Source organism: Protopterus annectens, chromosome 7.part1, assembly GCF_019279795.1.
Source record: "Protopterus annectens isolate FY-2018-M chromosome 7.part1, PAN1.0, whole genome shotgun sequence".
NCBI classification, from domain to species: domain Eukaryota; kingdom Metazoa; phylum Chordata; order Ceratodontiformes; family Protopteridae; genus Protopterus; species Protopterus annectens.
Window position 1 is genome coordinate 219,995,615 of NC_056740.1, and position 25,422 is coordinate 220,021,036.

The 25,422-nt window shown below is 43.2% G+C and overlaps 1 protein-coding gene across 5 annotated transcripts in view; it reads left to right on the top strand.

Moving 5' to 3' along the window:
- MTFMT (mitochondrial methionyl-tRNA formyltransferase) overlaps positions 1 to 25,422 on the top strand; it is a 585,047-nt gene that overhangs the window by 117,981 nt on the left and 441,644 nt on the right. For 4 of the 5 annotated variants that reach the window (XM_044078670.1, XM_044078671.1, XM_044078668.1 and 1 more), the window contains exon 2: positions 23,917 to 24,129. In XM_044078670.1, the coding sequence (XP_043934605.1) occupies positions 23,917 to 24,129 (213 nt within the window). The remainder of the gene's footprint in view (positions 1 to 23,916; positions 24,130 to 25,422) is intronic. The other variant, XM_044078669.1, reaches the window with a different exon arrangement.

The window sequence follows — 25,422 nt, forward strand, 5'->3', positions numbered from 1 at the left end:
CAACATGGATCCTCCTGTCTTCTCTCATCCTCTCCTCAGACAATTTTTGAGAGGGATCAAAAATGTAAAGCCTTCAAGGAAACCACCTTTGCCTGCATGGGATCTCAATTTTGTGCTAGAAAAATTAACACTTCCCCCTTTTGAACCAGCAGCAACAGCAGACTTACAGCTCTTATCTTGGAAAACTGCCTTCCTGCTAGCAATCACTTCAGCAAGAAAGGTATCTGAGTTACAGGCATTAATGGCAGTGCAGCCTTTCCTTATCTTCCATCAGGATAGAGTATCTCTGAGAACCAATCCTACTTTTATGCCAAAGGTGGTATCCAGGGTATCCTTGAACCAAGCCATACATTTACCTACATTCTTCCCCAACCCACAGAACAGGGGGGAAAAACTACTACACACCTTGGATGTACACAGACAACTGCGCTACTATCTGGACAGAACCAAGGCCAGCAGAAAAACTGACCAGCTTCTGGTAGCATATGCAACAGGAGTGCAAGGAAAAGCAATTTCAAAACAGACAATCTCAAAATGGATAGGAAATTGCATTCGATTCTGCTACTCATTTCATGGAAAGACAACTCCTGAAAATATCAGGCCTCACTCCACAAGAGCTACAGCCACCACTACAGCTTTCCTACGAGGAGTGGCTACCAAAGACATTTTAGAAGCTGCTACTTGGAGCTCCGTGCATACATTTGCCAAGCATTATAAACTTCCTTTATACTCCAGATCCCGAGCAGGTTTTGAAACTGCTGTTTTACAAGGGATCTTAACTACACCATCATTATCTTAGTGCCTCCTCCCCCAGTTTGGCTATGGTATTCTACCCATTTGTTATGACTGCAGATGCATCCTTGAAGGACATAGTACAGTTTTGTACCTACCATAAATGTAGGTGTCCGATAGGTATGCATCTGCAGTCAGGATTACCCACCCTCCTTCCCCTCTGTGGTATTCCTAGGGTACTTACCCCTTTTTTAGCTAGCTGGGGGAATCTATTATGGTGTATTTGTTTGTATGTATATATGTATATATATTTTGCTTTCTACTGTTTGGAATTATCTGCATTTATCCAAATTTAGCCTTCCTAGAGGGCACCTGGCATCTAGGGCAAGAAACACTGAGGAAAATGGCGTCAGCTGATGCCTTTATACCCCAGCAGCTATGACGTCGGGTGAAGTGCGACATCAGCCGAGGCCAGACCCAAACTTTGGAATCCGGCCGACCGAAGGGCTGCCTGAGGCAGGACAACCCATTTGTTATGACTGCAGATGCATACCTATCGGACATCTACATTTATGGTAGGTACAAAACTGTACTTTGCAGTCTTCACACTTGAGTTATCCTGCCAGGGGTAGCCCTCAGTCGGCCCGAATACTAGAGGCTTAGTATTTGCGCGTCAGTTGCTGTCACTCCAGGACTGATGTCAGGTAATCAGTGGTATAAAAACAGGCAGCCGACGCCATTACATCAGTCTTTTTTACCGAGAAGCCAGAAGCAGTTCGCACGAGTGCCGGTCGGCCACTACCTGAGTTTTCATTTTTTAAATTTAAGTTCAAGTCTTCTAAAGCTAAGTACCCTGTTGGGGATCCTTTTTTCTTGCTCTAACCGATGTCAGAAAAAGTTAACAATTGTCTCACTTGTGGAAAGCAAATACCACACCGAGATTTCCATTCTTACTGCGCCACCTGTTTAGGCCCAGACCACGACGTCACTCGCTGCTGGTTTTGTGCTTTGTTCAACGCCCAAACTATACATCGTCGGGCACTTATTGTAGCTGAATAAATTTCGCTTTTGATCTCCGTATTCCAAAATGGCTTCGGTAAGCCATCCGACTACCGATCTTCCGAAAAAACATAAGGATAAAGATAGAGGCAGACCGCACAGGTCCTAAACTGCCAACGATGCTTCTGTTAAGCTAGTCGCCAGTTTGCCAGTACTCAGTGAGGTGCTTTTGCAGCCCCTGATGCCCGCTTTGATGGATTTGCAGGCCGCTATCGAGACCCGTTTGGAGTTCGGTATGCCACGAGACTATTCTTTGACTTGGGAACCTGTGGATGTCTCTACTTTGGATGGGTCCGGAGCTGCTGTGCAATCACCGGCTTCTGAGGAAGTTCTTTGCACTACTGATATTCGACACAAACCGACTTCTTTTGCATCTTCAGTTCTTTCTAAAACTGCCGAATTTCGAAGGCCCAGAGTACTAGCTACGCCTAAAAAACTGACAACCCAATCTCAAGCGTCTGCTTCCTTGCCACAATCTCAGATGCTTAAAATGGTGGAAGACCTTATCATGTTGATTAGGGGAAGCCAGCCTTCCCCCTGCTAAAAGGAAAAGAGACTTGTCCTCAGCAGCTTTATCTAACCAAGAGTCCCAACAACTAAGGTTTCTGATTATGAAGATATGCCCTTATCTGCTTATGATGATTCAGATGCAGAGGAATCCATTCCCTCTGCCTCTCCTCCAGAGGATTTTTATTTTGGTGAAACCCTACATACCTTGAGAGAGCATTTTTATTGGGAATGCCAGGATTATCCTCAGTCCAAAAAGAGAATCGGGGAATTTTTAGATTTACCGCAGCACAAACCCATGCTATTCCTCCTGTTCTAGATGTTGTGGATGATGTTTTTATGGAATCAAGTCTACCTCCTGCTCCCAGGAAACCTGACAGGTACTACAGGGTCCCTGACTCTCACAAATTTCTTTTCAAGAATCCTACTGCTGACCCCAGAGGTCATCTCCCAAGGACCTAAAGATATAAAAGCAACCACAGCTAAGAATCCCACCCCTTCGGACAGGGATTCCCGAGCTTTAGACAGATGGGGTAAAAATGTATACACCTCTGCAGCTCTTGCCATTAGAGTATTACATTGTCATTTTCACATGCTGAAATACCAGCAACATACTATGAAACTTATTAAACAAAAATTATCTACCTTCCCTGACTGTGCAGAAAATAAAGAATTACAGGAGCTTATGCATTCTGCAAGCCAAGTCAGCAAGCATACCCTGCAGTCTGGGTTTGACGCCCTAGAAACATCTTGTAGGGCAGCAGTCACAGGTTCTGTACTTTAGAAGGCATGCTTGGCTTAAGGAACAGACCTTGCCAGACCATGTCAAACCAAAATTATTGGACGCACCACTGAACAAAGACTATCTGTTTGGCACCAAAGCAGAAGAGGTTTTAAAAAAAGATGGAAGAAAAAGCTAAGTCTATGCAGACAGTCAAAGATTTTTTGCAAGTACAGCCTCCAAGATTCAGTAAGCATTGCCCCTCAAAACATTGGTCTTTTCCAGCCCTCTCTAGGCCACCTCAGACTAGACCTAGGGGAAGCAGACCCCCCAGACAGTCTCAGGATATGCAGAGATCTAAGCAATGGAATACATCCACTTCTAAAACAGGGAGTACTAAGCCACCCCCCTTATGGAAAGAATTCACAATGACTTCTCAACTTCTCTTGTCACCTCTGCCCATTTGCTCATGCCCCTAGGAGGAAAACTTGCCTACCATGCAAAAAAACTGGGCCTCCATCACCAATGATTGATGGCTCCTCAATATAGTATCCCAGTGGTACATATTTTATTTCCACATGCTGCCAACCCCAAAAGGGTTCCCAGATCTTTCTCCAAACCAGTGGGCAGAGGCACAAAACCAAGTTCAGTCCCTCCTCTCCATAAAGGCAATTCAGCCTGTTCCCGCAGAACAAATAGGCCAAGGTTTTTATTCCAGACTTTTCCTGGTACCAAGAAAAGAGGGCATCTGGCGCCCAGTCATAGATCTATCCATTCTAAACACCTTCCTGGTGGTACCAAAATTCAAAATGCTCACCCTACAGCAGTCTCTCCCTGTGCTGTCCAAAGATGCCTGGTTAGCCACCCTAGACCTAAAGGAGGCCTATCTGTATATCCCAATCAGGGACTCCTGCGGGGAAAATCTACTTTTCTGGGCAGGATCTATGCATTATCAGTTTTCTGCACTTCCCTTTGGCTTTATCCACTGCTTCCAGACTATTCACAAAATGCCTGGCTCCAGCCATTGCCTTTTGCAGACAAAGAAATATCCAAATTTACCCCTACTTGGACGACTGCCTTATTCAGGCAGACAGTCAGGAAAAGCTGTTGCAGCACATGATATTTGTAAAGGACCTTCTAACCTCACTGGGGTACACTGTCAACGAAAAGAAATCCAAACTAGTCCTCAGTCAAAAAAGTGTATTCCTAGGAGCAAGCTTGGACACAGCATCCCAGATGGCATTCCTTACTCCAGCAAAACAAGCCTATCTGATAGGCTGCTTCTCTCAAGTGGCCACCAGAATCCAGTTATCTACAAGGAAAATCCAGCAAGCTCTAGGGTTCATGGCCTCCTGCATTCTACTAATTCCATATGCCAGTCTGCATATGAGGAAACTTCAGTGGTACTTAGTCTTTGGTGCCAACATTCTCAGGACCTGGAAACTATCATACCTATGATACCTTGTCTAAGGAAAGAGTTTCTTTGATGGGCAGCAGCATGCAACCACAACAAGGGACTTTCTTTTACACAACCCCATGCCACCCAGACCCTAACCATAGATGCATCAGACTATGCCTGGGGTGCACATCTGGATGGCAGGTACATTCAGGGCCACTGGAGCCCAAATCAAATTCATCTGCACATCAACCAAAAAGAGATGCTAGCTGTTCAGCATGCTCTGACAGCTTTCAGATCCCTACTCTCTCCGGGGCCTCTACTAATAAAAACCGACAGCACCACTGTGATGTGGTACATCAACAAGCAGGGGGAACCCACTCTGCAGGCTAGCCATGACCCTTTGGAACACGGCCTCAGCCATGCATATTCACTTGCAAGCCCAATTCCTGCCAGGCAACTAAAACTCTCTGGCAGACAACTTAAGCAGAAATCTCCTAGACCCACACGAGTGGCAATTAAATCAAAACACCTTCAGCCTTGTGACCCAGAAATGGGGTACCCCAAAGGTGGACCTATTTGCCTCCCCCTACAACCACCAGCTCAGCAAATTCTGCACTTGGGAACCTCACTGCAAGGTCTGGAAAGTGGATGCCCTGTCCTTCCACTGGACAAACCTCTCAACCTATGCATTCCCTCCACCTCTTCTTACAAGACTATTACTATAAATAAGGGAGGAAAGACCAAGGGCAATCCTGATTGCCCCAGACTGGCCATGCCAGCATGGGTACCCACTTCTGTGCAGTTTGTCTCTGTTGCCTCCATGGCACCTACCCCAGATTCCAACTCTCCTGACTCAGCAAGAGGGAGAGTTCTTGCATCCACAATTGCAGACCCTGAACCTGGCAGCCTGGCTTATTCCTTGACTTCTCCTCCAGTGGCCAGCCTAAGCAAGCAGGTCCTGGATGTTATACGTGAAGCCAGACAACCCAGTACTAGAAAATCATATGCTGACAAGTGGAAAAGGTATTGCTCCTGGATCCAGTCTAAAGGAGCTGACCCAGCACAGCCATCCTTACCTCTCATCCTGGATTACCTAGCAGACTTGCTCCACAGGAGCCTATCCTTCTCTTCCATTAAAATCCATGCCTCTGCCATCTCTGCACATTACAGTACTGAGCCACCTCTTCTCACACCCTCTCATCAAGCAGTTCCTGAGAGGGGCTAACAACTTAAGGCCACCAAAAAGAGCCCCTACCCCTGCTTGGGACCTTAACTTTGTGTGGGAAAAGCTCACACTACCCCCCTTTGAGTTTGCAGCTTTAGCAGAGTTAAAATTCCTCTCTTGGAAAACAGCCTTGCTTTTGGCTATCACTTCAGCAAGAAGAGTGTGTGAGCTACAAGCAGTTATGGCTGCGGAACCCTTCATCATTTTTCACTGACAGGGTCTCCCTCAGGACTTACCCAACTTTCATGCCTAAAGTAGTGTCCGGTGTGGCTCTCAACCAATCTATTCATTTTTCCACCTTTTTCCCTAAACATCAGAATAAGGGAAAAAGGATCCTGCACTCTTTAGATATGCACAGACAGCTAAGATTCTACCTGGATAGGACTAAGCCCTTTAGGAAATCTGACCAGTTACTAGTCAGCTTTGCACCAGGGGCAGAGAGGGAAAGGCTATATCAAAACAAACCATCTCCAAATGGATAGTTATAATGTATCCATTTCTGTTATAATCACCATGGAAAACCACCCTACTGGGGGTCAGAACACATTCCACTAGGGCAACTTCAACCGCTAAAGCCTTTCTCAGAGGGGTCCCTACCAGGGACATCTTGGAAGCTGAAACATGCAGTTCTGTTTATACCTTCACCAAGCATTACCACCTGCCTATCTTTTCCAAATCCAGGGCAGGCTTTGCAATCGCAGTCCTGCAGGGCATACTAGCCAGCCCCAACTCTTCTTGACTGCCTCCACCCATTCTTCAGCTTTGGGAATCAACCCAAGTGTAATAACTGCAACAGTGAAACACGAAGAACATAGTACAGTTGTGTACACGTACCATAAATGTAGATGTTCGAGTGTGTTCACTGTTGCAGTCCTGGTTTCCCACCCTCCAGCCCCCCTGTCTCTCTCTCTCTCTTCCTCACTCTTTACAGGGCTATTGGTATTTACTTTCTACTGGTGGTGTTACTCCACCATAACTTAGCACCCTATTTGGGGCAAGAAAAACTGATGTAATGGCATTGGCTGCCTGTTTTCATACCACTGACGACCTGACATCAGTCCTGGAGCGACAGCAACTGACGTGGAAATACTAAGCCTCTGGTATTCGGGCCGACTGAGGGCTATTCCTGGCAGGATAACCCCAGTATGATGACTGCAACAGTGAATACACCTGAACATCTACATTTATGGTAAGTGTACACAACTGCAGTTTCCTGAATATAAGTTCTAAATAATTTCCTTACTAATGTTATTGAATCAGTATTATTCCAGTCTGTTTCTGTTAAATTTAATTCCCCAGCTACTGTTATTTTCACCTCCTGTGCTTCATGCAAGTAATTAATACATTCCTCTAGATGATTGGCACTTGATTTTGGTGGTCTTTACACTCCAACAGTTCTCTCTTCTACGGTTGTGTTTGTCACAGTTATACAGTCTGCTGTATTGATGTTATCGTTGAAGATGCAGTGATTACAGGTCTCAGTAATCTTTAATACCTGTCATAACACCTCCAACTGTTTTTTTTTGTTTTAATAGAATGTCTCTTACAGTTTTTTTTACCTTGACAGAACCTGTTTCCAGTCATTGTTCTTTTGTCCCTGTCTCACAACAATAACATCAGTTTTGTATGAGGGTAGCAAATTTTCAAAAAAAAAAAAAAACGTTATGACTAATGCGCTTATTAACAACCAGCACAGACACTTCATGTTTTGCTATCTGTGAAGTTTCTGACCTAGCACAAACATGTCTTGTATTAGTAAAATATTGTAATATATCTGTTGCAAAAATTTTCTCTGGGCCCTCCTCTCATTTCCAATTTACTGCTTTGCCCTTTGATTTGTCCACTGCCCCCCGAGTGTTCACAAAATGCCGGGCCCCGGCCATTGACTTCTGCAAAACTCAGGGAATTCAGATTTAACCCTATCTGGATGACATCCTAATGCTGGCAGAGTCAAAAGATACCCTCTCAAATCATCTGCACTTCACCATGTCCCTTCTGCAGAATCTAGGGTTCACCCTCAACCTTCCGAACTCCTCCTTGAACCCAGACCAGGACAATATTTTTCTGGGTTGCAGAATCCGAACGGACAGAATGAAGGCCTTTCTCCCACAGTACAAGGTCCTGTCCCTGACCTTCCATTTCAAGGAGCTCCTACACTCTCAGACAGTAACTGCAAAGGCAATTCCTTTGACTCCTGGGCTTAATGGCAGCAACCATCCCTATGCTACCTCTGCCAGAATGTATATGCGCAAGCTACAGTGGTACCTCAAACATTTGGTCCCAGCACCTGAATCACTTGGAACAAGTAATCCCCCTCCTTCCCTCTCTAAAGAAAGAAATCAGCTGGTGGATCCAACAAGTCCAGCTAAACTCGGGGCCTCCACTTCAGCCCCCCAACACAAGGAATGCATACAGATGCCTCAGATTCAGGTTGGGGTGCAACAATGGCATCTTACAGGGTTCAAACAAACTGGCACCCTTTCTTGAAGGCCAAACACATCAATGTCAGAGAAATGACAGCAGTCGTCTTAGCTCTAAAAACCTTTACTCCTCTGCTTCTACCAGGGATTCTTCAAATAGCAACAGACAATACCACTGTAATGTGGTACCTCAACAAACAGGGAGAGACAAAGGCATATCAGCTGTGCAGAGTTATCCTGTTGATATGGGATCTAGCCTCCTGCCACAACTTGTCCCTGCAGGCAACCTACATCCCCTCGCAGGACAACAAGCAAGTAGATCTCCTAAGAAGGACATCCTCTCCACAACACAAATGGATGCTGGACAGGACTGTCTTCCTAGATATAGTCCACCAGTGGGGCACTCCTCAAATAGACCTGTTCGCCTCCCCCCAGAACAGGCAGCTGCAGACCTTCTGCTCAAAGACCTACTCCCCTTTAGCTTGGAGAGTAGACGCTTTCAGCATCTCCTGGGAGGGGAAGTTTCTTTATGCCTCCCCCACCCCGACCACTGATTCAGAAAGTCCTCCTGAAAATCAGGAAGGACAAACCGAAAATCTTGTTAGTGACGCCCTGCTGACCAAGGCAGCACTGGTTCCCCCTACTTTACAATCTAGCCAAGGGCAGTCACTATAAGTTACCCTACAAGGTGGACCTCCTGACACAAGAAAAAGGAACTCTCCTCCACCCACACTTGGAGATGTTGTCCCTGATACTGTGGGTGATAAACTTTTGATCCCATTTAAACACCACTACTCAGAGGACGTGCTTTCAGTCCTAAGGGAGGCCAGGAAACCTACAACAAGAAAATCATACCTAGCTAAATGGGAAAAGATTTACTAAGTGGTGTCTAGACAAGGGAAGGGACCCTTTCATTGCTGATCCCCCCCCCCTAGTTCTTATGTGCGTCAATTGATAAAAAGTGGACTTTCCTATTCTTCAGTGAAAGTACACCTTTCTGCAATATCAGCCTGCTTGCCTCTTGATCCCCCCTTGCTAGCCAGGCTTGATGTAAAACTCTTCCTTAAAGGGGTGTTATACATTAGACCTCCAAAAAAACCCTATCCCTCCACCCTGGGATCTTAACTTCATCCTGGAAAAGCTTACCCAATACCCATTTGAACCTGCTGGGACAGCTTTCCTTCAGATGTGTACATGGAAAGCAGTCCTAGTGGCTATCACATCAGCCAGAAGAGTTTCAGAGCTGCAAGCCTTTAATGGCTTGCCCCCCCTACATCACGTTCCACAAGGACAGGTTCACCCTGAGAACCAACCCCTCCTTTATGCCCAAGGTGGTCAATGATTTGTCTCTAAACCAATCTGTCCACCTGTCCATCTTCTTTCCCTCTCCCACAAGTGAAGGGGAGAGGATACTCCACTCCCAGGATGTACACAGGCAACCAAGATTTTACCTGGATAAGAAATATAAACAACTCTTTTTCCTTCCATCCCAGAGCATTGGACAAGGCAGTCTCCAAGCAAACCATCGTATGATGGATCAGGAAAGCCATCTGTCTTTGCTACTCCCACTACAGAAAAAAACCCCCAGTGGGAGTAAAGCCCCATTCCGCAAGGGCAATGGCCGCCTCCTACGCTTTCCTAAAAGGTTTGGACACGGCTTCCATTATGGAAGCAGCCACACGGTCCACTATCCACACTTTCACCAAACATTACAAGCTAGACCAAGTCTCCAGAGCATGTGCAGGATTTGCCAGGGCAATCCTACAGGGCTTTGTAGAATCCTCTTTTGCATCCGCCACCCTCTCATCCATCTAAGATGTGGTACTCTCCCACAACAAGAATACTGCAACATAGGAACAGAAGGACATAAAATAGTTGTGTAAAATCTTACCAAAACCATAGATGTCCTTCTTTTCCATGTTGCAGTATTCCTCCCCCCCACCAATAACCCCCTCCTCATTCTCCTTTCATCCCAGCATCACTCTGGACCTATCTATGCTACAGAAGGACCCCAGGGTCCTATACCTGACACCACTGACATCTTCTCCTGCTGGGCCTTCTACTCTAACTGCTGAACTTCAGGTTCTGAAGATTGTGCATGCAGACGTCACATTTAAGGCCCCTGGTTTATGGCCTTACGTGTGACGTCCCACACAGCTGCAACAGTCAAGCTGAAGCTTTTGTATAGGAGCCGACGTAAGAGTCGCCTGAGGGCAGGAAATCCCACAACAAGAATACTGCAACATGGAAGAGAAGGACGTCTATGGTTATGGTAAGATTTTACACAACTGTTCTTTCTTGGAGGTTTTCTCCCCAGGTTTCCGTTGAAAACGGGCTCCCAACCAAGTCGGACTCTACCCGGTATACAAATGTAAAATAAAAATAAATAAATAAATCAATGGTAGGAGTCATGCATGATATGCTAGGAAGATCGGGAGTTTGCGGTTCTTCTTGTAAAGATACCTCATTGAGTACATGTGTGGGCATATGATCACCCCTTTAAAAAGGTCAGTGCTTAGGAGAGTCCTTGCTACTCTTATGTGTGCTTCCCTGGAGGGGGTGAAGACTGATAGTGGATAGTGGGGTCACCTATGGCAACCGTGCGACAAGTATGGAAGCTGGTGGTTGCTGAAGTGCTCAGGCAACTGAACACCTGCATTGGGAACACAAAGCAGATGTTCATCATGTTACACTGCTGCAGTCATCACACTTGGGTTATCCTGCCATCAGGCGGTCCCGCAGTCGGCCAGAGTTCCAAAGTCTTGGTCCGGTGTCGGTTACTGTCGCTTCTTCCCTGACATCAGTGCGCCAGGGGTATATAAGATGCATCTGACGCCATTTTCTTCAGTCTTTCTTGCCGCATGGTGCCCGAAGCAGAAGTAGTTCGCAAGTGCCGGTCGGCCGACTCCTGAGATTTTCGAAGTCGAATTTCAGATCCGAAGTCTTCAATAAAGCTAAGTACCCCGTTGGGAAAACTTTTTTCTTGCCTCAGACCGATGTCAGAAAAAGTTAATAATTGTATTTCTTGTGGAAAGCAAATACCTCATAAGGACTTCCACTCTTACTGTATTCCATGCCTAGGCCCTGATCACGACGTCAGTAGTTGTCGGTTTTGTGCTAGATTTAACAAATGTACTATTAAAAGACGTTTTGATTTTGCTTTGCACTACTTCGGCCGAAGGTTCAATTATACTATGCCATTTGATCAACCGATGACCGCAATACCGAAAAAACGCAAGGACAAGGGTAAAGACAGACATCCGAGGTCCATAACCAATGACGAAGCCTCTTCTAGGCCAGTTGCCGGTTCGCCAGTTCTCAGTGAGGCACTTTCGCAGCACCTGACACCCGCTACCTCAGAGCCACAGGCCGCCTCCGACTCCCACGTGGAGACAACTAGGCCTCTGGAAACTCAAGGTATTGGGCCTACGGAAACTAATCCCTCAGATGGGTCCGGAGCCGCTGAGCAGGCATCGGCTTCTGAGGGTGTTTTCAGACCTTCACAACTCACCATTAAAACTACAGCCAAGACAAAAGTACCACTAAAGACAAAGAAACAAGTACAGCATTCTCCTGGACAAGCCTCCATGCCTAAGAAACAGATGCTTAAAATGGCCGAAGATCTCATTACTCTGATCAGGGGTTCCCATCCCCCTCCTTAGAAAAGGCCCAGGCAGGATACAGACTACGATTCCTCTGATCAGGTTTCCATTTCCTCTGATTCCTCTTCAGACCAGGGCTACTCTCTACCCCCCTATGAGGACTCTGATGCTGAAGAATCTATCCATTCAGCCTCTCCTCCTGAGGATTATTCTTTTGGGAAAACTTCACATACCATGAGAGAGCATTTCCATTGGGAAAGTCAGGATTACTCAGAATCTAAGAAAAGGCTCAGAGATTTCCTTTTATTGCCTCGGCACAGGCCTCATGGCTATTCCGCCCGTGCTAGATATTGTGGACGATGTGTTCTCTGAATCCATCTTATCTCCCGATTCCTTGCCCCCTGCACCAGCCAAGCCAGATAGGTACTACAGAGTCCCTGACTCTCACAAGTTTCTTTATAAAAACCCTTCTGCTGATCCAGAAACTATTTCCCAGGGTCCAAAAGGGGTTAAGGCTTCCATTGCAAAAAATCCAGTACCCTCTGACAGAGATTCCAGAGCTTTGGATAGATGGGGGAAGAAAGTATACACTTCTGCAACTTTAGCAGTAAGAGCTTCAAATTGCCAATTTCACATGCTTAAGTACCAACAATATTTAATGGCTCAATTAAAACAGAAAATGCTTGCAAGCTCAGAAGCTCCTGATTGTAAAGAAATGCAGGATTTATTGCATGCAGTTGAACAGGTGGGAAAACATACTCTGCAATGTGGTTTTGATTCTCTAGAGGCCTCTTGTAGAGCCGCAGTTATAGGTTCAGTGATTCGAAGGCATGCTTGATTAAAAGAACAGAGTTTACCTGATCATGTTAAGGCAAAATTATTGGATGTTCCTTTACAACATGATACCTTGTTTGGTGTTAAGGCAAAAGAAGTGTTAAAGAAAATGGAAGATAAAGCTAAATCTATGCAAACAGTCAAGGATTTCTTACAGGTACAGCCACCTCGATTTAGCAGAAATTGGCCTACAAAAAATTGGTCCTTTCCAGTGTCAGACAGACCACAGAGAGGCAGATACAGACACCCAAGAGGCAGATCTCAACCCCAAGGCTCAAACAGACAACAACAGTGGGGGCACCTCAACCCCAAAAAGAGGTGAGGACAAGTCTCAACCTTACAGGAAACAGTCACAATGACTTTCCCCTTCGTACGCCAAGCACTTCCCTTTTGGAAGCCCCCTTGTGGGGAAAACTAGCACTTTTTTCTCAAAACTGTCAAACAATCACCCAAAACAAATGGGTTCTAAATATTGTGTCTCAAGGTTACAGGTTCCACTTTCATACTTTACCAAGGCTAAAAAGAATGCCAGACCTGCCACCAAATCAATAGGCAGAGGCACAAAAATAAATTTCAGCCCTCATGGACATGAGAGCTATTCAAAAAGTACTACAGCAGGAACAAGGACAAGGATTTTACTCGACTATTCCTGGTCCCCAGAAAGGACAAGGCCTGAAGGCCCATACTAGACCTTTCAATTTTGAATACTTAGGTTCATAGGTTTATAGGTTCACAGGTAGGTACTAGGCTATTGGCCCTAGGGCCTATATAAGCCTAGCCAACGGTACCCTGGCTTTCGCCACCCAAGAAAATTATTTTCCTGTGCCACTGTCGAGCAGAGCCACAGAAGTGATCCCCGAGGTGAATTTCCTATCTCCCATCCAATCATCAAGATTTTTCTTGAACAGTGCTAATGAGGAGCTTTGTTTGATATAGATAGGTAGTTTGTTTCAGAGTATGGGAAGTCTCTGGGACAGGAATCTATCCCTCCAGCATGTTCTGTTTATTGTGGTGAAGAAGTTTAGGTCCCTAGAGCGTATAGCTCGTAGGGATTGGGATTTCTTTAAGTGGAGCATGTCTAAAAGCTCTGGGTTTGACATAGCTTTGTGTGTTAGGCAGAGGTCGCCTCTGAGTAGGCGATATAAAACGGAGTAAAGCTGCAGTTTTTTGAGACGGTCTGCATAGGGCATCTCTTTGAGGCCGGTAATCCTCTTTGTGAGATATTTCTGTGGCCTTTCCAGTTGTTGTAGATGTCTTGTGAGGTACATACCAAAAGGGGCATTGTACTCTATAATGGGTCTAATGAGTGACGAGTAGAGAGGAACAATGACCTCTTTTTTCCTGGATGAGAAACCTTTTGTGATGAGGTATGCCACATAGAAGGATTTCCTGACTACTGCGGCAATGTGATTATCAAAGGAGAGACTACTGTCCACCTGTGTCCCAAGGTCTCTTATCACACTTTAGGTGTTAAGTAGACAACCACCTATGTGGTAGTTCATGGGAACTGAGTTTTTACCAAAAAGAATGACAATGCACTTTTTGGCATTAAGCTTGAGGCCATGGCTTGACACCAGGCATCTGTCTCAGCAAGGTCCTTTTGTAGGATGTCCACATCTTTTGGAGTTTTGATTATGGCTCCTAATTTGCAGTCATCTGCGAACTTCATTAGCCAAAGACCTTCTGTGTTGGCCTGTACTTCAGAGAAGTAGATACCAAACAGGAGAGGACCCAGGACTGAACCCTGTGGTACTCCACTTGTCACTGGTCTGAAGCTGGATTTGGAGTCTGCTACTTTCACAGTGTGGGTTCTGTCAGTGAGCCAGTTGGCAACCCATCTTGTGACACAAGGATTTATACCTAGTTTAGTGAATTTATCTATAATTCCAGAGTGGGGGATGGTGTCAAAAGCCTTGGCGAGATCTAGATAGGCTGTGTGAACCACCTTACCCTCATCTACGGCTTTGGTGACTGCTTCAAAGAAGTCTGTCAGGTTTAGGAGACATGATCTGCCTTTTACAAACCTGAACTGGATCGGGTCCTGAGTTTGGAGATTGCCAATGTCTTGTTTATAAGTTCCATGATGATACGCTCCATAGCCTTGCAGACCAGGCTCGTTAGGCTAATGGGGCGGTAGTTTCCAGGGTCTGTGGTGGCTCCCCCTTTGTGGAGTGGGATAACTGTCGCTGTGCACCATTCAGTGGGCACATAGCCTGAGGTGAGGCTATGATTGAACACATGGTACTTAGGTGGGGTGCCAGTTCGTTCTGTAGTTCATGTAGAACACAGCCTGGGATGTCGTCAGGTCCCATGGATGCTGTGTTCTTGGCTTTGGATAGTGTGTTTTTTACCTGTGCAGCCGTGATTACAGGAACTCTGCATTCTTCTGGTATAGAGATGGGCCATTTAGGGGATGACAGAGGGGTAAAGTTAGCACTGAACCTATCTGCCAGGATGTTGGCAATATCCATTGGTTCTGTATATTTAGTGCCATTGTGCTGTAACTCAGAGCAGATCTGAGTGTTGCCATTGAGATTTTTGACATAGCTATAGAATGCTTTGTGGTTGTCTTTAGAGTCAGTGGCGATTTTGTTTTCATAACCAGCTTTGGAGGATTTTATGAGGGCTCTCAGCTTCTTACTGAAGCTGACCAGGGAGTTTCTCCAATCATGGGATTTTACTCTTTTTTGCAACAGTTTCTTTCTTCTGTTGTAGAGTTTGTTTATGGCAGGGGACCACCAGATTGGCTTCCTTTTTTTGGAGGATAGCATCTTGGTTCTGTTAGGGATTGCATGATCCATGCACTCATGTAAGTGCTTGTAAAGTGCATTTGTGTAGGATTCAGCAGTCATACCTCTATTGTCCGTCAGCATGGGTGTCGTGAAGTTTGCCACTTCTGTCTTAAGAAGCGTGAAGTTGGCTTTGGAGAAATCTTTTACTGTGGTTTCCCTAATGGGGGGTGGGGAGGGATGTAAATGTCTAGGGTGATTAGCTTATGGTCGGATCTGACCAACGAGGAATTGACCCCTGGTGTGGAGCACCGGTTGCCCATGTTGGTAATAACCAGGTCTAGGATATTGCTGCCCCTGGTGGAGGTGTGGATAAGTTGATCCATGGCATTGGAATTTATGAATTCCAGAAACCGTTGAGCACAAGAGTTGGTACATGAGTAGTTTTCCCAGTTAATGGTAGGGTAGTTGAAATCGCCCATTATTAGGGTGTTAGGTTGTACCCTAACATTTTCCAGTGTATTAAGAAATGAGGAGTGGGAATCCTGGGACATGGTGGGGGATCTGTAGCAAGCTACAATTTGGATTGCGGTCTTGCCCAGAGTTAGTTGCACTTGGATAATCTTGGATGCATTATGCTGAGCAACTAGCCTGGAGGTGTGGATGTCCTTAATGAATGTGGACACGCCTCCACCTTTAGTGTTTCGGTCCAGGTTAGGTGGCCAAAAGGTGTGGTGTGAATTATATCCTGGTAATGCAGGGGTACTCTCTGGAGCCTTGAACTAGGTCTCTGTCACTGCACAGATGTCGATGTTCTCCATTTTAAGGAGTGCCTCAAGAGAGTGCATTTTGAGGTTTAGACTTCTAGCATTGAGTAGCAATACCCTCAGATTCTTCTTGCCTGTACCTGCTAGGGTGGTGAATTTGTCATTTGAACCTTGCCTAAAAAAGGCACTATAGGGGTGGCTAGAGCTTTAGCGAGTATCCGGAATCCCAGGGGCGACAGGTGCAGGCCATCTCTGGCAAAGCATCGTGGCTTGTCGATCATGTCATCCCAGGCAGACAGATACTGGATCCCCTTAGAATGACATCAAAAGCTTAGACAATTGTTGATGTCAGTCATTTTGTCCTTGTACTGTGGTATCATTCCGGGTGATGGCAGGATGCTACTCAGGGCTAGGATCATACCTGCCTGGGCTACAAGATCGGACAGCTCCTCCATGTCCCTTTTCATGTAGTCCAAGGAGGTACATTTCAGGTCATTCACACCAACATGGACAATGACAGAGTCATATTTGTACTTGTTGTGGAGTGACCTGAGTGCATGCGTTATGTAGCAGATCCTGGCGCCAGACAGGCAGCTGACAGTAACTTTCTCCTTGTTTAGCCTGGTGAGTGGAACATCAGTGTGCCTGACTATAGACAGTGAGGAAAGTTGAATGCTGTAGTAATTTGTAGCTTATTTAGTGCTTACAATAAGTTCTGAACAAGTGCTGAAACAAAAAACTGGCTAGTTCTAAGAAACAAAATTAAGCTAGATGGCTTTCCTCCAACACAGAAAGGCTTGGGCCCTAGAAGCCTACAAATAGTGCTGGACACAGCAAATCTATATCCAGGCTAGACTACCCACAGGAAAGACAGGAAACAAGCTTAGAAAAAGTTTTTTTTTTTTTTTTTTTTTTTTAGTGGAAAGAGAGAAAGGAGTAGCAGAAACTAAGCTGATTGGCCTTCTCAAATGTTCTCCCTGTACTGGGTGGAATGAGGTAATGACACTAAGACTGGGAGGAGGGTCCCAGATCAAATTTACACTAGGGGCGGGCAACTGCAAAGCCACCAACTATAAAAACACTATACCAACAGGGAGTGAGGGTGGGAAACAAACTGCAGAAATATTTCTCACAGCTGAAAAGCAGCAGTGAGCCTTTAAATGAAAGTTTTAAACAGCTAAAGGAGCCTCTAGAAAAAAAGAGTTTAACTGCAACAAGTTACCAGAAACAAACAACCCAACAGATGCTTAATAAAAGTGGACAATTTCCAGTTAATACCGCACACAGCAGCAGTTTAACACGATGAACATAGTACAGTTTTGTGCCTACCATAAATGTAGATGTTCGAGTGTTCACACTGCTGCAGTCCAGGTTACCCTCCCTCCATCCCCTCTGAACTAGCTGGCCTTATCTATACCTTTCTATCCTATACAACCTTTGTGGTGTATTTGCTTGTGACTGAAGGTATTGTTTTTATTTTATATGTATTGCCTACCTACTTGGGGGCATCTGACATCTGGGGCAAGAAAAACTGAAGAAAATGGCGTCGGATGCATCTTATATACCCCTGGCGCACTGATGTCAGGGAAGAAGCGACAGCAACTGACGCCGGACCAAGACTTTGGAACTCTGGCCGACTGCGGGACCGTCTGACGGCAGGATAACCCAAGTGTGATGACTGCAGCAGTGTAAACACTCGAACATCTACATTTATGGTAGGTACAAAACTGTACTTTTCTGGACTAACTTGTGCAGTTACTCAGCAGACGAGCCCCCAGCCATCAGGATTACCAAAGACCAATCAGCCAAGGACATCAGCCACCCAGGTGTGTGTTGCCTGGGTATGTTGCCCAAAGGACTGGCTTGGCAGTCATTCATGTCAGCAGGCCAACCTATCTCCTTCCTGGTGGTGTCCTCCATTTTATGTTATTCCCCATACCTTGTTTGTTGTCTAGTCTTCCATCACCAGTTCTGTACAGCATGAATGTGTATGTCCGCCCACTGTTCAGTAAACCTTATGTATGTATACCAGCCATGTCTGCTGTCTGAATGTTCTATGTTTGTGTGCCTACACCCACTACCTGCCCATCTCACTCTACCTCATCCGAAGACGTCTCTCAGTACCTTTCCCATCCACCATTCTCTTTTAATAATGAAAAGGGATTTCTGTCCACACAAAATACCCCACCTTCACCACATCAGCTATTTCATTTTGGTTATTCTTGCATTTTTTTTTCATCTGCTTGCTGTACTCCTATTTCCCCCTTATTCCTTTCTACCCCTTTTCCTCTCCATGTATTTGATGAATAAGTGGTCATTATAGTTAACTCACCCACTTTGATGTTCCTGTTTGCTGCTGTGCTTTGCTATACTCCCCTTCCTGGTAATGTATACTGCTGGCTGGAGCTGTGCACTGCAGCACTGCACATATACAGAGGGATGGCTTTTTCATGCTGTTGCACAATTTCCCATGCATGCTGTTGTACTGCTGTTCCTCCAGTATGTTGATATAGTGTTGCTGTGCAAGTTACTGATGCTCAGTTACTTTGTTACTTTTAGCTTGGCATTTATTGCTTGTTAGATCCATAATTAGCTTTTGGATGCTTCACACAGAGTCTTATCAGAATTAGCACTGTGTAGGTGCACTTTGCTGCTCTTTGAATCGTAGCCAGTTTCTCAGAGGAGGTTGCAGCAAGGAGGGAATGTGTCCTCATTTATGAGTTAAAATCAAGAGTGCAGTAAGCACCTGCTTTTGGGCAAAGGGTTTGGGGGTTATTTCACCCACGAAAGAAAAGCAAGATTTTTTTAAATATTGAATGACCTTTTGGCCTGGTTCAGAAGTGGTGTTGCTTATGTGGCTTTTACTCAAATTACCTTGATTAACTGTCTGTGCAGAATATGTGAATAATGAATGTTTAGCAATTTAAGCAAAATATTATCATGCAGACGCAGTTTTAACATATGAAAATGCTTGTACTGAAATTAATAAAAGAAAATTGATGAAAGAAAACAGTTAATAGGAAAATGTAACTAGTTCATAGGCAAGTACTAGACAGTCGGTCTACAAACCTTGCCAAAACCCCCTGTTCAAAATTCCCTCCAGTCTCAAGGAGGGCCATACAAGCTAGATGGGTAGAATCTGATGCTGGCCATCCATTTATTTAAGTTTACCTTAAAGGCAGCAAAAGTACTGCTGTTTGACATGTGAGGGATACATTGCGATAAGAATCTATCCTGCCAATTTATTTATCTGTTGATGAAGGTTTTGTTCCTTTAACTGTTTATATGAGGTAGCATTTCTTCTTTGAAAGAGGGTTGGATCTTTCCATGACTTGAAAAGCTGGTCACAGATCTATGCAGAGGAATGTATAAGAGATTAAGTAGATAGAAAGGGCTGCCAGTCTGTCATAATTAAGATTTTTGAGTCTGTTTGTCTTTTTAGTCGTGAATCTCTGAAGTGTCTTAAGTTGAGTGATGTTTTTTCTGACTTGTGGGAACATGGGCTAATTTATTGGCTAGGCTTATAAGGGCCTCAGGACTATGATCCTATAGAAAATGTTTTGTATTCAGTAATGGGTCTGGTGAGGTATGAATAAAGGGAAGTTTAGACATTCTGAGATCTAGTGGAGATGCCATTGGAAATGAGACAGAAGACTTTCTTAACTGCAGACACGATGGTTAAATGATAAGGAATGGTCAATGGAGTGTCGGATTAGAAGATTCCTTACATCATTGTCAGATTAGAAGATATGTCACCTTTATGGTATATGAAAATATTTTGTTTACCAAAATGAGCTGTACTACAATTGTTTACATTTAATTTGAGACCGTTATCCTTGCATTAATTATTAACATAGACTAACCCACTGCTTCACAATTGCACCGACATGGAAGATTAAATAACAGCACCCAATTTACAGTTGTTTACAAATTTAGATAACCATAGGGCAGGAGTGTTAGTTTGAATGTTTGTGAAATAGATGCCAAATAGGAGAGAGCCTAAAACTGAGCCCTATTTTATACCACTGATAACTTTTTTTGCTTTTAGAAGTGGCACTTGCGAGTCTAACCTTATGGTTTCTTTCGGACAAACAGTTATCTATCCAATCCACAACATAAGGACTTCTTTTCATATTTACAAGTATGTCAGTAATGTATGCATGGATAATAGTGTCAAAGGCCTTGGCTAGGTCTAGATATGTTGTAAATACTGCATGACCACTATCCACTGCTTTGGTTACTTTTCTAAAGAAATTAATGAGGTTAAAGAGGCAGGACTTTCCTTTGACAAAGCCAAATTTAATGAGGATCCAGAGTTAATATATTTTCAGTGTCCAGATTAACAAGGTCTGAGATAACAATGTTTCATAGCTTTACATGACAGGCTAATAAGCCTAATGAGTCTGTAGTTACTAGGCTCTGCAGTAGGGCCACCCTTGCACAATGGCAGTACAGTGGGTGTTTTTTCAGGCTTCAAGGATGTAACTAGTGGAGAGGCTTAGATTAAAGAGGTTAAGCAGGGGCTAAGATGAGCCATAGTTCACACTGATAATCAAGGCAACCTGGTGTATTATCAAGGCTCATGGGTGACGTGTTCTTAGCTTTTGAGAATGCTGACAGAACTTGTCAGTAATTAAAGGGGTTGGATGAGATTGTGGAATCTGTGGAATAGCTATAATTGTGGCTGGTATAAAATTTGTACTAGATTTGTCAGCTAGGATAATAGCTATTTTCTTTGGGTCAGAGTGCACAGTATTATTTTGGACTAGCTCCGAGCATTGTTGATTGTTTGTTCTTAGTTGTTAACTTCCTGACAGATAAAAGAACGATTTGTAGTTAGCTTTGGTTTTAGTGACTTTAAGTTCTTACTCAACTTTGTGCTTCCTAATGGTTCCCCTAAATGCTTTACTATAGTTTACTTATGTTTGCCTTTAAGGTAGGTGGAATGAGACTTCTTATAAGCATTACAATTTTTCTTTCTCTTGTTATATAATTTATTTATACAGGCATTTCAAAATAGGAGTACAGTTTTAATTTTCTCTTTATGGGGCCAGGGACTGCAGTATGACTGTTTAAATGGGAATATAAGTCAGGGCATAGACAGCATTTTTATCAGTGGACTCCATTGGAGGAGGATTACAGTGGAATTTATTTGGTCATCAAGCAACTGAAGAAGGTTTGCTTTTCAGAAGTCCTTAAACACAGATATATTTACAGGGAAGTTCTGCCAGTTGTAAAAGGAAAGGTCACTAAGTTATGATCTAACAAGGCAGGGTAGTACATATGGAAATGTGCAAAAAATGGTCATATTTGTGAGGAATAGATCAAAACTAGTGGGGCTCCTAGTAAGATGGCTAACTATTTGTAAAAGAGGGTTAGTATTTATAATGTCAAGGAAGCACTGTGCATGTCAGTCATTAGCAATGTAGGTCATCTAGCTGAATAGTTGAAGTCCACCAGTAGAAAAGTATTGAAATTAGTGGAGATTTCAGTTGCTGTGTTAAGATAGCTATCATGCTCAGAAGGGGAGATAGAGGGCTCTTTTAACTAGCTGTGAAGTAGTAATTAGCCTTGTTTATGATAATTTGGACATCTAGGAGTTCAGCTGTCATGTCCTAAGGAATCTCTTGTGAAGTGTAGATGTCCTTGACAAATACTGATGTTCCCCCAATGCCAAGTTGGTCTGAATAAGTGGTAGGCACTATACCCCGGAATAGAGGGAGTGCCTTTATTGTTTTGAAACCATGTTTCTGTAACTACACATATAGGAATACATTCAAGTTGCAGGACAGCCTCAAGTTTGAGCATTTGTAAAACTCCTGGCATTAGGTAGTGCCGGATTAATGTGGCCCGCATTAGAATTTACTGGATTGGAATGTAAATCAGATGGACACTGACTAAAAAAAATGGTCCAGCAAAGGCTTTAGCTGCAGTGCAGAAGCTTTGATAAGAGTGGTGCACACCACCCCTAGCAAAGGAGGAAGGCTTGCCAGCCATCTCATTCCAAGGTACAGAATGACTCCCAACTACATAGCTGAATGAGATTCCATATTAGTTAAGGCCGTAGCGCTCAACCAGTCAGGGAAAATCCAGAAATAATCAGGGGCAATCATGGACATTTTAAAATATTAGCACTATTAGCTTGAGACATTGATAGAATAAGAGAATGTGAATTAATATATATTTTCTCAAGTAAAAGAAATCTCTAACTGCAATTATTGTCATTATTTACTAAGTGTAATTCACCACCTTTTTTCCAAAACTCATTAATTTTAAGAGGAATTAGCAGGGACAGACCTAAAATTTGAGTCGAAATCAGGGATGTCCCTGAAAATCAGGGGCAGTTGAGAGTTATGGGGGCAGATAAATGGATGTAATAAAACCGGATGGATTACTAACTTTTAGTATAAGACAGGGTAAAATTATTGATTGGACTAGGGAAAAAGTGATAATATAGGATATGGCTACAGAATAAAATAATATGTACTGTGACTACTGTAATATTCACAAGTGCAAAAAAGAAATGTGAAAGTGACAAATATGTTGGCTCAATAATATAATCAGTAACAAATATAAATCAAATAAATTTCCCCAGAAGACTAATGTGGTCTCTACTTAACTAGTAAAATCAGTGAGCAATAGATTGTCTAATCCAATGGATCCAGGTGGAGTAATTTAATAGCTACAGCTAATCTAAATGAGTAGTTTCAAGTGCAGTAAAAGAAAAGTATATAGTTTCATTGCAGTATCAGTATAGCAGTCAGCTCAGTAATAAAAGTATATTCCAAAGGTAACCCAGTACTCTCTAGTGCAGTACTGTACAGCAGTAGCTTTAAATGCTGTAACACTACAGTAATCAGTAACCAGCAGAAATGGAAAAAGCACTTGTGATCAGAAAGTGCAGTCAGTAACTGAGATAATGTTTTATATACCTAGTATCAGTGACGGGCAATGCTGCAGCATTATTTTAGATAATGCCAGTAATGAGTAACACTACCAAAGCAACAATGAGCAAGGGTGCAGTATTATTTAAATTTAATGCCACTCTTTTCTTTTCGGCTTTTCCCGGTTAGGGGTCGCCACAGCAGAACTCCAGTTCGCTAATGATTGGCGGTAGATTTTTATGGTGCCAAGGTGCCAGCCCGACACCCAAACTTGAACGAAGGCATGCCCATTCACGCATGTCTTTCGAATGCCACTCAACCACGGGGAGGACATGCAGACTCCACACAGAAGGTGCTCCAGCCGAGAATCGAACGGTAGAACCTCTTGCTGTGAGACGACAACGCTACCGCTGTACCACCGTGGCTGTCTAATACCACTACACTCAGCAAAGTAAAAGTGAACAACAGTAGAATCCCAATGAGGCACATTATTACAATGTTATTTAAACAAAATAACACAACACTCAGCAGAACAGAAGTGCTAATTTCAGCTCTACCTACAGAAAGTGATATCAGTAAGTTAAACTAAAAATGAGAGAGTGATTTCACTGTTTCTTGCAGTAGTTATCATCACCTACGTATTTCCAAACTTCAGAAGTTCACAAAATGACACAATACTTTTTAAGTTGGTTCAAATGAAGTTTTTCTTTTAGAAATTTGCTCTGAAAATAAATATTCAGTTCTATCCCCTAGGCTTTCTTCTTCCATGTCCTGTTTCTGACACAGAAGTAGATTATCTATTGTCATGTACAGCCTTAGTGTATCAAAGAGAAAAATACTTAATTGTAGATCATTATTCACACCTTTCTCTTCCCAGGAATATTTGTAGACAGATTTAGTACTTCGAGGAGAAAAATGCATGTTTACAAAGTATTGTTTCTTCACATGGACATAATTTTTATAGTACAAAAGATGTTTTGCTGATTGCAATGAATAATTATGAAATTATAGATACTCTTTTTGTTTGTTCAATGTAGCAGCAAGACAACAGGAGCACTTGTAGAAAAACTTGAGGTTGTTACATTACCAGCTGCTATGCCCAAGGAACTGCCAGTCAGAAAATATGCCAAACAGCATAAAATTGTTGTTCATGAATGGCCAAGTGTTGGAACCTGTGACCAGTTTGATGTTGGAGTGGTTGTGTCATTTGGGCGCCTTCTTCCTGAAGATCTGATTCTCCAGTTTCCATAGTAAGTCACTAATTAAAGCTTTTAAAATTAAATGCAACATTTTAACCTGATGGGTGATTTTTCACAAATTTACAGGTTGCATTTGTTTATATGCACAATAATATGTATTCCCAACATTTGAACTTATTTTGAAAAGCAAGAATGACAGTTTTGTATGGCCATTTTAGTACCTTCTTGTGATGTGTTTTATAGCACAAGCAGCCATATTATTTATTTTTAAACACCTTTATTGAATTATCATTTGTGACTCAGGCAAATTTGCATTTATATAAAAGTAATCAAACTGTATTAAATTCACGTTTGCAAACATTGTATTTCACATGTATTGGTATATATCATATAACTTAAGCAACATTGCATACATTATTCAATTCCTGACTTTTTTAACAAGAAACATCTTTAGTAAAATTATCACTTACATACAACATAAACAAGCATATATAATTATATAAATGAAAACAAACAACTCTGACACAGTCCTAGTTGCAACCATTTTACATCACAAACTGTATTGACACACTCCCAGTTGCAAACCTTATACATCACTTATACTCTACTCAATCATTTTCAGTCAAAATTATATAGCTCATTTAAGTCCTGCCTTCTTTTAAACCTCATTTCTCTCCTGTATGTATTGTTTCCATAGTTCCTATTTTTTCCCATGTAGTTTGCTCGTACCCTTTTCTAAGGATCTCACTTCCAGTTGTTTTATCTCTGTTATTATATGCACTATTTCTAGTATAGTTGGTTTAGACTTTGATTTTCATTTTCTAGTAATTGCTTTTCTGGCAGCCACCATAATTAGACACTGCAAGGCCTTACTATGTCTAGGCAATTCAGTTCTGTATCATAATTCAGAAAAATCATCTCCCTTGTCACACCAATCTACCCACCCAGTATCTCCAACAGTGCATCCCGCAGGGAATTCTTAAAGTCCGCCAACTCACTGCACTCCCAGAAAGTATGATGATCTTCGTGTTTCACTGTTGCAGTCATCACACTTGGGTTATCTGCCTGCAGGTAGCCCTCAGTCGGCCCGAATACCAGAGTCTCAGGGGTATAAAAACAGGCAGCTGACGCCATTACATCCGTCTTTCTTGCCGAGGAGCCCAAAGCTGAAGCAGTTTGCAAGTGCCGATCGGCCACTACCTGAATTTTCGGTTATGAATTTAATAATCCTAAAGTCTTCTAAAGCTAAGTACCCCGTTGGGGATCCTTTCTTCTTGCTCTAACCGATGTCAGAAAAAGTTAACAGTTGTCTTGCCTGTGGAAAGTAAATACCTCACAGAGATT